General features: G+C 38.4%; 1 protein-coding gene and 1 pseudogene across 1 annotated transcript in view; one reads left to right on the forward strand and one right to left on the reverse strand.

Annotated features, from left to right (window-relative positions):
- The window catches only part of SPPL3 (signal peptide peptidase like 3), a 107,582-nt gene that overhangs the window by 72,633 nt on the left and 20,743 nt on the right, over positions 1-14,206 (forward strand). Inside the window, exon 3 of the mRNA XM_019727866.2 lies at positions 10,668-10,756. Coding sequence (XP_019583425.1) covers positions 10,668-10,756 — 89 coding nt within the window. The remainder of the gene's footprint in view (positions 1-10,667; positions 10,757-14,206) is intronic.
- LOC109445465 (cyclin-dependent kinases regulatory subunit 2) lies at positions 2,796-3,550 on the reverse strand (annotated as a pseudogene).

A 14,206-nucleotide genomic window follows, 5' to 3' on the forward strand; every position in this document is an offset into this window, starting at 1 on the left:
ACTGAGATTAGGATGTTGAAAAGATACTGAGGATCTTTTCATGTGCTTACTGGCCATGTGAATTTTCTTCTTTGGTGAAATGTCCATTCAAATATTTGCCCATTTTTAAATTGGGTTGTCTATACAGAGTTGTGACATTTCTTTAAACATTCTAGATAAAGTTTCTCTCAATCATGTGAATTGTAAATCTTCTCTTTGGTTTTGGTTTTTTCCTGCTTGCTTGATCACTTTTACTCCCCTCCACCCCTTTTAAGTATTGATAAGGGTTTTTTTTCCCCAAAGAAAAAACATTTATGGAGGTATACATACCATCAAGGTCTCCCATGTAAAGTGTACAAGTCAGTGGTTTTAGTATACTTTACTAGGCTGTGTAACTATCACCACAGCCCAATTTTAGAGCATTTTCATCATCCCTAAAGAAACCTTGTACCCATTAGCAGTCAATCCCCTTCCCTCTCTCCCATGTCCTAGGTAACCACAAATCTTTACCTTTCTGTCTTTCTAGATTTGCCTATTCTGGACACTTCATATAAGTGGCAATCATAACATGTGGCCTTTTGTGACGGGCGTCATTCACTTAGCATAATTTTTTTAAAGTTCATCTGTGTTGTAGCATGCATCGGTATTTCATTCCTGTTTATTGCCAAATACTACTCTCTTGTTCGTGCATCAAGTGATAGACATTTAAGGTGTTTCCATTTTTTGTCTGCTATGAACATTCCACGTACCAGTTTTTGTGTGGACATAGGTTTTTTCATATCCTTTCCATCCATACCTAGGAATGTAATTGCTGGCTTATATGGTATATATATAATATATGGTAATGTGCTATGTTTAGCATTTCAAGGAATTGCCAGGTTTGCAAAGCAGCTGTACCATTTTACATTCCTCCCAACAGTGTATGAGAGTTGCAGTTTCTCTTGTAAACTATCTGTCTTTTTTCTTTTTTTCCCCCTTCTTCCGCCTCCCCCTGCCCCACTCTGGTTCAAGCCGTTGTTTCTCAGTCTAGTTGTGTAGGACACAGCTCCCTGGCCCATGCTGGTGTGATGAGCCTTGCGGCCCCCACCCCACCCCACCCCCGGCTGAGGCAGTGGGTCGCTGGTTGTCAGCCGGCCACTCACAGCAGCTCTCAACAGCTGCCGGCAGCTCACAGCAGCCCATGGTAGCCCACGGCCATTCACGCTGGCTGCTGGCTACTCACGCTGGCCACTGGCCACTCATGGCAGCACACAGCAAGCAGCCCACAGCAGCTCACGCTGGCTGCCGGCCACCTCACGCTGGCTGCTGGCAGCACACGGTAGCATACAGTAGCCCAGGAGCCCAGTAGCAGCCCACGGCAGCTCACACCGACCTCCGGCTGCTCACGGCAGCCCAGCTCCAGGGAGAGCCGTTGTTCACAATCTGAGCTGTAGAGGGTGCAGCTCACTGGCCCATGTAAGAATCAAACCAGTGACCTTGGCGTTAAAAGCACAGCGCTCCATCTACCTGAGCCACCTGGCCGGCCCTATCTATCTTTTTATTATAGCTATTCTGATGGATATGAGTGATATCTTGTGGTTTTGATTTGCATTTACGTAGTGACTAATGGTGTTGAACATCTTTTCAAGTGTTTATTTACCATCTGGGTGTCTTTGGTGAAGTATTTGTTCAAATCTTTTGCCCACTTTAAAATTAGGTTGTCTTTTTTATTGTTGACTTTTGAGAGTTCTTTATATATTTGTGGATTCAAGTCCTTTATTAGGTAAATGTTTGCAAAGAGTTTCTCCCAGCCTGTGGGTTTGTCTTTTCACTTTCTGTATGTTTATAACATATTGTCCTGATGGATTGACTGAGATAAAATGACCCTCTTTGGTGACAGTTTTTTGTTTGTAAAAGCCTTACTTTGTTTGATGTTAGTATAGCCATTCCAGTTCTTTTACGGTTACATGTGGGTTGATTTTTAAATAATTCTATTTCTTATAAGTCTACTTGGATATTCTATTTCTTCTTGAATCAGTTTCAGTAATTTGTGTCTTTAGGATTTGTCCGTTTCTTCTAAATTGTCTCATGTAGGCACCAGTTTGTTCATACTGTTCCCTTACAATCATTTAATTTATTTTGGTCAGTACTGATGATCCCGTTCATTTTTATTTTAGTCATTTGTGTCGTCTGTGTCTCTCCACCTTCTCACCCCTCATGGCCCCCGTCAGTCTAGCTAAAGGTTTATCAATTTTGTTCATCTTTTCAAAGAACTAACTTTTGGTTCCATTGATTTTTCTCTTCTTTTTTTCTGTTTTCATTGATTTCCACTCTAATCTTTATTATTTCCTTCCTTCTGCTCGCTTTGGGTTTAGTTTACGCTTCTTTTTCTAGTTCCTTAAGGTAGAAGCTCAAGTTAATTGATTTGAAACATTGCTTGTCTTTTAACATAGTCATTTAAAGCAGCAGATTTTCATCTAAGCACTGGTTTAACTATATCCCATAACTTTTGTTATATTTTCATTTCATTCAATTCAAGATATTTTCTAACTTCTCTGGTGGGTGTTTTCTTTGACCCATGGGATTTTTTTTTGTTTTTAATTTTTATAAGAGTTTATTTGAGCCAAACTGATAACATACTCGTATGCCAGGGAGCAAGATCTCAAATGCTTTCTAATCCATGGGTTCTTTATAAATGTGTTGCTTACTTTACTAATATTTAGGGATGTTTCAAAATTATCTCTGTTATTGAAAGGAATTTCTTTTTTATTTTTAATTCAATACACAAACTTAACAAAGGTAACAGGTAAAGTCAAATAGGCACTTATATTAAGAGAAAAACTGACTACGAGAAATTTTAAACACCTTACAGTAACCGACTTGCGGCTACATTTAACTGAGCTCTGTTGCTGTGAAGAATACAGCTTATGCACAGGTACGGATGAATGACTGGTACATTTTCAAGTATTCACTGAATACTACCTTATATACACATACACATTACATTTGAAAAAGATTTAGTTGACAGTCTCCAGATGTACTTCATTTGTGTTGATCTTTTGGAAGAAGTCTAGAGAGACGACTATGTGGTTCTGGCTCTCGAACCATGTGATGAACCTGGCCTAGATTCTGTTGGACCTCGGGTCTCCTCCACTTCTCTTCAGACATCACATGGGTTTTAGGTACTTGTTTAGAAAGTTCTCTGGGTAACATGATATGCCGGTACTCGTAGTACTTGTCGAAATACATGTCTGAGGAGTAGATCTGCTTTTGGGCCACCCTGCCAGCAGATGGGCGGGATTGAGGGGGAGTGACAGGGCAGGAAGAGCAGAGGCTTCTTCAGAACCAGTGACAGATAAGGGAGCTTGAGAGAGTGGGTAAAAGTACGTGAAACCAAATGGCAGGTGAAGTCAAGCTATTCTAGTAGAGGGGCACATCTCTTGAATTCAGCAAGAGATTTTTGAGTCAGAGGATTTGGAAAACTATGAAGTAAAGAGCATTATTAGTAAGACCTGAGCCTAGTAGTTTGGTGGAGTCCCTTCCAGGAAGAATTCTGACCTCTCCAGGGTAGCATCCTCTGAATGTACATCATGGTGACTGTCATAGTTAATACGAATGTGTTGTGGACTTGAAATTTACTAAGATAGTAGGTCCTAAGTGTTCTGACCACAAAGAAAAAGGCAACTGTGGGAGGTAATGATGTTAATTAGTTTGATTGTGGTAATCATTTCACAATGTATATATACCATGTTTCCCCGAAAATAAGACTGGGTCTTATATTAATTTTTGCTCCAAAAGACACAGTAGGGCTTATGTTCAGGGTATATCCTGAAAAATCATGCTAGGGCTTATTTTCCGGTTAGGTCTTATTTTTGGGGAAATACGGTATATAAAAACATCATGTTGTGTACCTTAAATATGAGGTTGGACAATTAAGTTCATGAACTCATCCTAGAAAAGGTGCTACATACCTCATTGATGAATATCACTATGGTCACCTTCAAAGTACTCCCCTTGGGAAGCTATGCACCAGCACCAGCACTTAGTCCACACCTCGAAGCAATTTTGGAACTGTTTTTCTGGAATGGCCATCAGAGCTATCGTCATATTACCCTTGATGTCCTGAATGTCATCAAAATGTCTTCCTTTCAATATTTCCTTTATCTTCGGGTAAAGAAAGAAGTCACTGGGGGCCAGATCAGGTGAGTAGGGAGGGTGTTCCAATACAGTTATTTGTTTACTGGCTAAAAACTCCCTCACAGACAGTGCTGTGTGAGCTGGTGCAGTGTCGTGATGCAAGAGCCATGAATTGTTGGCGAAAAGTTCAGGTCGTTTTCGTCTTTTTCATGAAGCCCTTTCAGCACTTCCAAATAGTAAACTTGGTTAACTGTCCAGTTGGTACAAATTCATAATGAATAATCCCTCTGATATCAAAAAAGGTTAGCAACATCATTGAGACAAGTTCATGAACTTAATTGTCAGACCTCGGATGTTCCTTGACTTAAAATGGGGTTACAGCCTGACAAACGCATCATTAAATTGAAAATATCGTAAGTCAAAAATGCATTTAATACACCTAACCTACTGAACATCATAGCTTATCTAGCCTATCTCAAATGTGCTCATAACACTTGCATTAGCCTACAGTTGTGCAACATCATTTAACATGGCCTATTTTATAATATAGTGTGGAATATCTCATGTAATTTATTGAATACTGTACTGAAAATGAAAACTGAATGGTTGTATGGATACTTGCCATTAACATACACAGCTGAAACTACACTGGGCCTTAAGAATGTTTGGAGCATTGAACTGAAATTAATTGTTGGATGATGGAGATGCAATAGCGACAGGGTCATCAATTTCTCTTCTGATGAGACTTGAGAATAGCTGGTTTCTACTGAAGCTGGTTTTTGCACCATTATAAAGTCGAAAAATTGTAAGTCAAACTATAAAGTCAGGAACTATCTGTGTATACAATTTTTATTTGTCAAAAATAAGCTTAAAACAAAAATTAAAGATGGTTTTCAGGTCATGGTACAGGAAGAAAGATTCTCAAAGTCAAGGAGATGGAGCAGAGGGTCCAGAGAGACTGAGGCAGGTAGAGTTAGTAAGTCAGATACAAAAGAGAAGAGAGCTTACAAAGAGAGAAAACCCCAGAGATCTGTAGATGGGTCCTTTGAGCATTCATCAGAGTGTTGATCAGTGCATGCATGCGAGGAAATTACCTAAGGCTGAGGAAAGAATAATGGGAAAGGTTTAGAGGAAAAAGTACTTGTTCCCACCAGCTAGATTGGAAAAACTATGATTCATGTGGCATTGGGTAGGGTGTTCAAAAAGGTCCTGCCTCAGTGGTAGAGAATAATTACCCTACACTGAACCCTGATTCAGATCTGTCTAATAAATCATAAAACCAAGTCCTGAACAAATTATTTCCAAGTAGGGGCCGGCCCGGTGGCTCAGGCGGTTAGAGCTCCATGCTCCTAACTCCAAAGGCTGCCGGTTCAATTCCCACATGGGTCAGTGGGCTCTCAACCACAAGGCTGCCGGTTCAACTCCTCAAGTCCTGCAAGGGATGGTGGGCTCCACCCACTGCAACTAAGATTGAACACGGCACCTTGAGCTGAGCTGCCTCCCAGATGGCTCAGTTGGTTGGAACACAGGCTCTCAACCACAAGGTTGCCAGTTCAATTCCTCGAGTCCCGCAAGGGATGGTGGGCAGTGCCCCCTGCAACTAAGATTGAACACGGCATCTTGAGCTGAGCTGCCCCTGAGCTCTGGGATGGCTCAGTTGGTTGGAGTGCGTCCTCTCAACCACAAGGTTGCTGGTTCGAGTCCCGCAAGGGATGGTGGGCTGTGCCCCCTGCAACTAGAAATGGGAACTGGACCTGGAGATGAGCTGCACCCTCCACAACTAAGACTGAAAAGACAACAACTTGAAGCTGAACAGCACCCTCCACAACTAAGATTGAAAGGACAACTTGACTTGGAAAAAAGGCCTGGAAGTACACACTGTTCCCCAATAAAGTCCTTTTCTCCTCCCCCAAAATTAAAAAAAAAAAAAATTATTTCCAAGTAACAGCATCCCAGAACAAAAGCTCAAGAAGATTTATAGGACTATAAAAATATCAAACAACTAATGGGAATGTAAAAATATTGAGACAAGGTAAAACTCACAATGTCTGACATATAAGTGAAGATTACCAGGTAGCAAAGAGAAAGAAAACATAACCAGTGATGACAATAATCAAAATCAACTAAGAGCTGACACATGTTAGAATTACAGCAGAGAAGCACATCAAAACAGATAGTATAATTGCATTGCATATGTCCAAAAAGTTAAGTTGATATTTTAAACTACCCAAATCAAACTTCTGGAGAAGAAAACAATAATGCCTGAGGTCAAAAATACACTGGATGGGATTAATAGCGATTAGACATTGCAGAAGAAGATTCATGAACTGGAAGGCACAACAATAGAAACTATCCGAAATAGAGAAAAGAGGAAAAAAATGTAATGAAAAGAGTATCATTGAGCTGTCATTGCACATCAGACAGCAACCTCCAGTGGCCTAATATATGAATAATTGGAGTCTCTGAAAGAGAGAAGAAAGGAACAGAAAAATACTTGAAAAAAGAATAGCCAAAATTTTTCTTCTGGTGAAAAATACTGTGACCCCCAGATGTAAGCTCTATAATCTCCAGGAACAAGAAACATGAAGAAAACTACACCAGGGCACATCATAATCACACTGATTAAAACCAGTGATAAAATTGAAAATCCAGAAAGCAGCCAGGGAAAGAAGGGGCAGGGGCCAGACATGTTCAGTACAGAGGAACAAAGATAAGGATGGACGTCCGATTTCTCATTGAAAACAGTTCAAGTTAGAAGAGAGTGGAACATCCGTTTGAAAGTACAGAAAGAAAAAGCTGTCAGCAGAATTCTATAGCAAAAATATCTTTCAAAAATGAAGACAAGATAAAGATGTTTTTAGACACACAAAACCTGGGAGAATTCACCACCAATTGACTTGTACTACAAGAAACATTAAAGGATGTGTTAGGTCGGTGCAAAAGTAATTGCGGTTTTTGCAATTATGTTTAACCTTTTAAACCGCAATTATTTTTGCACCAACCTAATACTTCGAGCAAATTAAAAATGGTATCAGTTGAAAATCTGGAGCTACACGAAGGAATAAAAATCACCAGCAATGGTAATTGTGTTGATAAATACAAAAGGTTTTTTTTCTTTTTATTTAAAATTGTCTTATTTAAAAGATAACTATATAATCAAAAATATATTGTGGCATTTATAGTATAACATGTAAAAAAATGCACGGTAATAATAGTACAAAGGTTGAGAGGGGAAAAATAAATGTAAACTATTGTGAGGTTTATATACTACACATGGAGTAGCATAATATAACTTCAAGACAGACTGTGTTGGTTAAAAATGTATACTGTAAACTTTACAGCAACCACTAAAATAAAAGAAAGAGTTATAGCTCATAAGCCAACAAAGGAGATAAAATAGAATCATAAACACTGTATTAATCCCCAAAAAAAGGCATGTAAAGGGGAACCAAAAAAAGGGGGGGGCAATAGAAAATAAATAGCAACATGATAGTCTCAAACCTATTCATAGCAATGATCAAGTCAAATGAAAATGGCCTAAACACCCCAACTAAAAGGTAGCAATTGTCAGATTGAATTAAAAAACCAAGATCCAATTATACACTGCTTACAAGTACACTGTAGATACAAAGCCATAAAAAATACTTAAAGTGAAAGACTGGGAAAAGATATGCCTTGCTATACTCATCAAAAAAAGCTGTATTAGATAAAATGACTTTCAGAGCAGGGAATATTACCACAAAGAATGTTTATTTTATAATGATAAAGGGGTCAATAAAATCAACAAGATATAATAATAATCCTAAATGTTTATGCATTTTTTAAATGATCTTCAAAATACGTGAAGTAAAAACTGATAGAACTTCAAGGGAAAATAAACCCCAAATGTAGCTGAAGATTTTAATACCCCTCTCTAAGTAATTGATAGAACAAGTAAGTGGTAAGAAAATCAACAAGGATGTAATAGCTTTAACAATATTCTCAACCAATTTGACCTGATTGACATTTAGAAAAGACTCCATCTAACAATAGGATACACATTCTTTTCAAGTGAACATGGAACATTTACCAAGATAGAACATGTTTTGGGACATAAAACAAGTAAGTTTCAGTAAAAGGATTCAAGGCATACAAAGTATGATCTTTAATCTTTATTAGCTCTGACTGCCATCACAAAATACACAGATTGGGTGACTTAAACAATGGAAATTTATTTTCTCGCAGTTTCAGAGACTTGGAGTCCAAGGTCAGAGTACCAGTATGGTCAGGTTCTGGTGAGGACTCTCTTCCTGGCTCAGAGATGGCCACCTTCTCTCTGAGTCCTCACATGGTCTTTGCTGGGTGCATGCATGTGGAGAGAGAGCAAGCTCTCTGGTATCTCTCCTTAGAAAGGACTAATTCCATCATGAGGGCCCTACCTTCAATAACCTCATCTAACCCTAATTACCCCCAAAAGTCCCATCACCAACTATTACTTTGGCGAGTTAGGGCTTCAACAAATGTGGGTATACAAACAGTCCATAACAGATCACAATTGAATCAAGTTAGAAATCAGTATCAGAAAGATCTCTGGAAAATCCCCAGATATTTGGAAACAAAAATGACACACTTCCATGGATCAAAAACTCAAGAAGGAAATTGGAAAATATTTCAAATTAATAGAAAATGAAACATGACACCAAATTTATGGGATGTTGCAAAAGCTGTACTTAGGGGAGGAATTACAGCTTCAGATGCCTAGATTAGAATAGAATTAAAAGGTCTGATCTATCTAAGCTTTTACCTTAATAATCTAGGGGGAAAAAACCAACAAATTAAACCCAAAGCAAGCAAACAAAAGGTAGGATAAAGATCAGAGCTAAAACAAATTAAGTAGATATTTTTTGTTGTTAGAGAAAAATCAGTGAAACCAAAAGCTGGTTTTTTTAAGACCACTAAAATTGGTAAACGTCTAGCCAGACGAATCAAGGAAAAAGAGAAAACACAAAATTAATAACAGAAATAAGAGAGGTGATATTACTACAGTCTACAGATATTAAAAAGATAATAAGGGACTACTATCAACAACTTTATGCCAATAAATTTGATGACTTGGATGAGATGGACAATTTCAAAGCTCACGCACAGAAATAGATAACCTGAATATGGGCCAGAAAATTGAAAATGGTGAGACTGTTTTCCAAAGTGTCTATACCAATTTACATTCCCACCAGCAATGTATGAAAGTTTTAATTTGACATCCTTGCTATCATATCACTTGGTTATGATTATAGCCATCCTAGGGAATGTGAAGTGGTATTGTTGTGGTTTTGATTTGGATTTCTCTGATGTTCTTTTCACATGCTTATTGACTATTTGCATATCTTTGTTCCGATCCTTTGCCCATTTTTTAATTGGGTTGTCTTTTTATTACTGAATTGTAAGATATCATTATGTATTCTAAATACAGGGCCCTTATCAGATATATAAGTAACATTTTCTCCCATAAGAATCCATTGCCACATCCAAGGTCACAAAGATTTACCCCTATGTTTTCATCTAAGAGTTTTAATAGTTTTAGCTCTCAAATTATTTAAACTTAAATTAATTAAAATTTAGTAACATGTCAAATTCAGTTCCTCAGTCACATTCCCACGTTTCAAGTGCTCGTGTGGCTAATGTCGACCACACTGGCCAGTGCAGATATGGAAGATTTCCACCATCACAGGAAATTTCTTGTACAAACACATACACACACATACCCTTCTTTAAAGGAACATAGAAAATGAGCTAAAGACTTGAACAGGTAGTTCACAAAGAAAGAAGTGGGCAAGCTCACATACACAAAATTGTTCCAAGTTAAAGAATTCTAAATTGGAGCGGAGAGCATTTTTAGTCCCCCAAACTGACAATGACTACTTCCTTCAGGTCTTAACTCAGAAGTCACACCAGGGAGGCCTTCCCTGCCTTCACTGTTTAAATTTCAAACCTAACCTCTCCATTTCCTGCTTTTTCCCCCTTAACTCTTAACCATTAGTATCCCATATATTTGACTTACTTTTTTGTTTATTATCGCTCTCCCCTTTTTCAATGTAAAATCCGCAAGAGCCTGTTTTCCTCATGATTTATTGTCCCTCCAGTACTTAGAACAGTCCAGAAACTCAAGTATTTGTTGTTGAATGAAAGCTGACAAGGTACAGAGAAACAGGAGCTCTCATACACTGCGATCAGAGTAAATTGGTCCGTTTTTGGAAGCAGTTGTGTAGAAGTCTCAAAATTGTGCTTGCCCTTTGACTCAATATTTCTCCTTCTAGATATTTATCACAGAAGGAAGTAATTAAGGATGTGCCAGAAGATTCAGCCACAGTGGAAACCGTTTATTTGCAGTCAGGAAAACTCTTGACCTCTGACATGTTGGAAGGAATGTAGATATTTTTTTAAAATGTGGCACAATCTATTTTGTAGAGTTGTTCAAAAGAGAGCTTCCTTTCTTTCCTGATACCTTAACATTTAAAAATATTGTTTTGTTACTGATTTTTCTAACTTCTTTCTTAAGCAAACTGAAACTTACTGTACATTTTTTTTCCCCACAGGTCCCTTAATATGGACTTTGAAAATCAAGATAAGGAGAAAGACAATAACAGTTCTTCTGGGTCTTTTAATGGCAACAGCACCAATAATAGTAAGGAACTTTATGTCAATGAACTTGCATACATGTAGTTGTTTTCATTTGATTCTTTCAATAGCCCCAGTTAATTCACTGGGTTCAAGATTTGGTTGGCATATTAAAATCTAATCTGTATGGTATAATTTGTTAAATTCTTAAGTGTTGTTTTTTTTTTTAATTCTTAAGTTTTGAATCTGAACTACTGATTTCTTGTGTCCTGCTCTTAACTCACGCCTAAAAGCCTGCTGCTGAGGATCTTAATCTTCTTAAAGATGAGCAGGCAGATTAGTATCTGCCTGTTTATGTCATTTAAATACTTCGGTGAGGCTGATAATCTTGTAGGTATTGATTATAAATTCAGTGACTCTTAAAGATAGCTACTTGAAGTACTTGTAAAACTAAGGCAATGGTGAGTATCTTTTGATATTTAAGATTTTATAAAAATACTTATTTTTTGAAAAATGGAAGTGTGCTTTATGGCAAATGTTCAGCAGCATTATTCAGAATAGCCAAAAAGTAGAAACAACTCAGAGATCCACAAGTTAGTGAACGGATAAACAGAATGTGCTCTGTACATACAGTGGAATGCTGTTCAGCATTAAAGTGAATGAAGCATGTGCTACAATGTGGATGAGCCTCAAAACATAGTGTTCAGTAAAAGCCAGACAGGAAAGACTACATATTGGAAAGACTACGTTTACAGGACAGGTTAAAGTCACCACCTAATAGGGAGGAACTACTAGGGGTCTAATATAAAGTTATATAGAATATTCACAGAGAACCTTTGAAGTTTAATTGGAGATCATTGTCTTCAGCAGTGTAAAGTAGGCACGATACATACAGTGAATACAATCATTTAAATATAATGAGTCTTTTCTTAAACTGCTCCTTGTATGCGGTAAAATACCATACCAGTAACTTACCGGGAACCAGGTAAAACCCAGTGTCAATATCTGATTTTCAGGTTAAATAATTACATAGCAATTCACCATCCAACATTTTAAGCCAAATCACTTTATACTCTTGAAACGCCTTTAAAAATTCTGTTATATAGCATATATGCAAATGATGTACTTAAACCTTATAAATCTGTGTACATTGCATCACAGAAACCTAAGAAATCAATACTGTGTATCTAAGTACAATTTTTATCCTCAAACAAATAAATGGTTAAGTCAGTCCTTATAGTAGAAGGAAGTTACCTGGTAACATCAGTTTTTTAATTTCTCATTATTGATCAGTGTCTAAAGAATAGTAGATGGTTGTTTAAATGGTCACTTTCTTAAATCTACCTTGTGTGTTATGTTCAATTATCCTCAACAATTTCTTCAGTGTGTAATCTGGGCCATAGACACCACAGTGATAAGCACAGATTAGGATAGAATGCAGTCCCCTCCACTTAATCAGCAACAACATAATGAGAGAAATGGCCGTTGTAGAGAAGGCCAGTACTTGATTATGGAGTGTGATACCATTTCAGATTAAAAGGATGGCATGGAAAATAGAATGCATTTATCAAAAATCAAAGAAACAGCAGCCTGAAAGTTGAACAGAGAAATATAAGAGGTTGTGTAAGTTCTAAAGAGATTGAAATCTTGAATGATCAACAATGGAGACTAATTGGAGGGAAAGTTCTAAGAAAAGGAGGGTATGAATTTAACGTTAAGATTTTGGCAAGAGTGTTTTGAACTGATTGTAGGAGAAAGGGAGCAGTGGAGAGAGGTTTCTTAAAGGTTGCAGTTGGCCTCTCCCAGAATAAATAAAAATCAAGGAATTTGTGGAAAAGACATGAAAATGAGTGAACTACAGCTATGCCTAAGAGCATGGATGTTTCCCATGATGTTGAGCGAAAGAAGCCAGACACAAGATAACATACTGCACAATTCAATGTAAGCTCAACGGCCAGGCAAAATAAAAACGAATTAGTATTTTAAGGTGCATGCTTGGGCAGAAACCATATAAAGTGAAGCAAAGAATAAAGTATCATAAAAGCAGGGACAGCATTTCCCTTTGGGGAAAGAGAGACAGTAGTTAGTGACCAGGAGGGCACGCGACAAACTTCTGAGGTTGGCACGGTTCTGTTTTTTGACCTGGGTGGTATTCGCTACGTGATGATTCACTGGCCTCTACATTTTTATATCATGTACTTTTCTGTGTGTTAGGCTTTACAATAAAAAAGGTTAGAAAGAAAGTGGGGGCAAGGTCCTTTCTGGTTTTCCCTAATCTTGTTCTGTTTCCTGTCTCATCATTACATCTGCCCCAAGAAGCCTATATAGAGATCCCCTCAGCCCCGGCACCTCAGTCCTTCATTTAATTATTATTAACTGTTTGTTGTGTTTTTTTAAAGCCCCACCCCTACCCCATTATCTGACATCTTGAAGTCCTTTACTGGGTTTCCCATATAATTTATTTGAACTGCAGAGATCGATGGAGATGTACAGTTGGAATTCTCTTCATTAATAGAAATATGCACCTTAATCTTCCCACTTAGACTCGAAACTGTGAGATCTGGAAATGACATTTTGTTTTTTGTTTTTTTTTAAATCCCACATGTTGCCTACTGTATAATAGGTGTTCAGTGAATATTTGGTTAAAAGTTACAAAATGAGTAACTTTCTTAACAATTATCAATGATACATTAATGTATTGCTCAATGTCTGGTTTTGTTGTTGTCGTTGTTGGTTTTATTGGGGAATATTAAGGAACAGTATGTTTTTCCAGGATGTCAAGCCATTGTTTTCAATCTTGTGGAAGGCACAGCTCAGCTCCAACTTGTTTTCTTTTTTCTTTTTTTCCAAGTCAAGTTGTCCTTTCAGTCTCAGTTGTGGAGGGTTCTGTTCAGCTTCAAGTTGTTGTCCTTTCAGTCTTAGTTGTGGAGGGCACAACTCAGCTCCAGGTCCAGTTGCCGTTGCTAGTTGTAGGGGGCACAGCCCACCATCCCTTGCGGGAGTCGAACCGGCAACCTTGTGGTTGAGAGGATGCGCTCCAATCAACTGGGCCATCTCGGGAGCTCAGCAGCAGCTCAGCTCAAGGTGCCGTGTTCAACCTTAGTTGCAGGGGGCAGAGCCCACCATCCCTTGCGGGACTCGAGGAGTTGAACTGGCAACCTTGTGGTTGAGAGCCCACTGGCCCATGTGGGAATCGAACCGGCAGCCTTTGGAGTTAGGAGCATGGAGCTCTAACCGCCTGAGCCACCGGGCCGGCCCTCCAACTTGTTGTTTTCAATCTAGTTGTGGAGCTGCAGCTCAGCTCCAACTTGTTTTCAATCTAGTTGTGGAGGGCGCAGCTCACTGGCCCGTGTGGGAATCCAACCAGCAGCCTAGTTCAGAGCTTGCGCTCTAAACAACTGAGCCATCCGGCCGCCTATCAGTGTCTGTTTTATGACCAGATATGTAGTTAGCGTGTAGCCATGTTCATTGCATGCTAAAAAATAAATTTTAATTCCTTCATCATGCCTATTTCTTA

The sequence above is a fragment of the Rhinolophus sinicus genome, linkage group LG16, assembly GCF_036562045.2.
Source record: "Rhinolophus sinicus isolate RSC01 linkage group LG16, ASM3656204v1, whole genome shotgun sequence".
Lineage (NCBI taxonomy): Eukaryota > Metazoa > Chordata > Mammalia > Chiroptera > Rhinolophidae > Rhinolophus > Rhinolophus sinicus.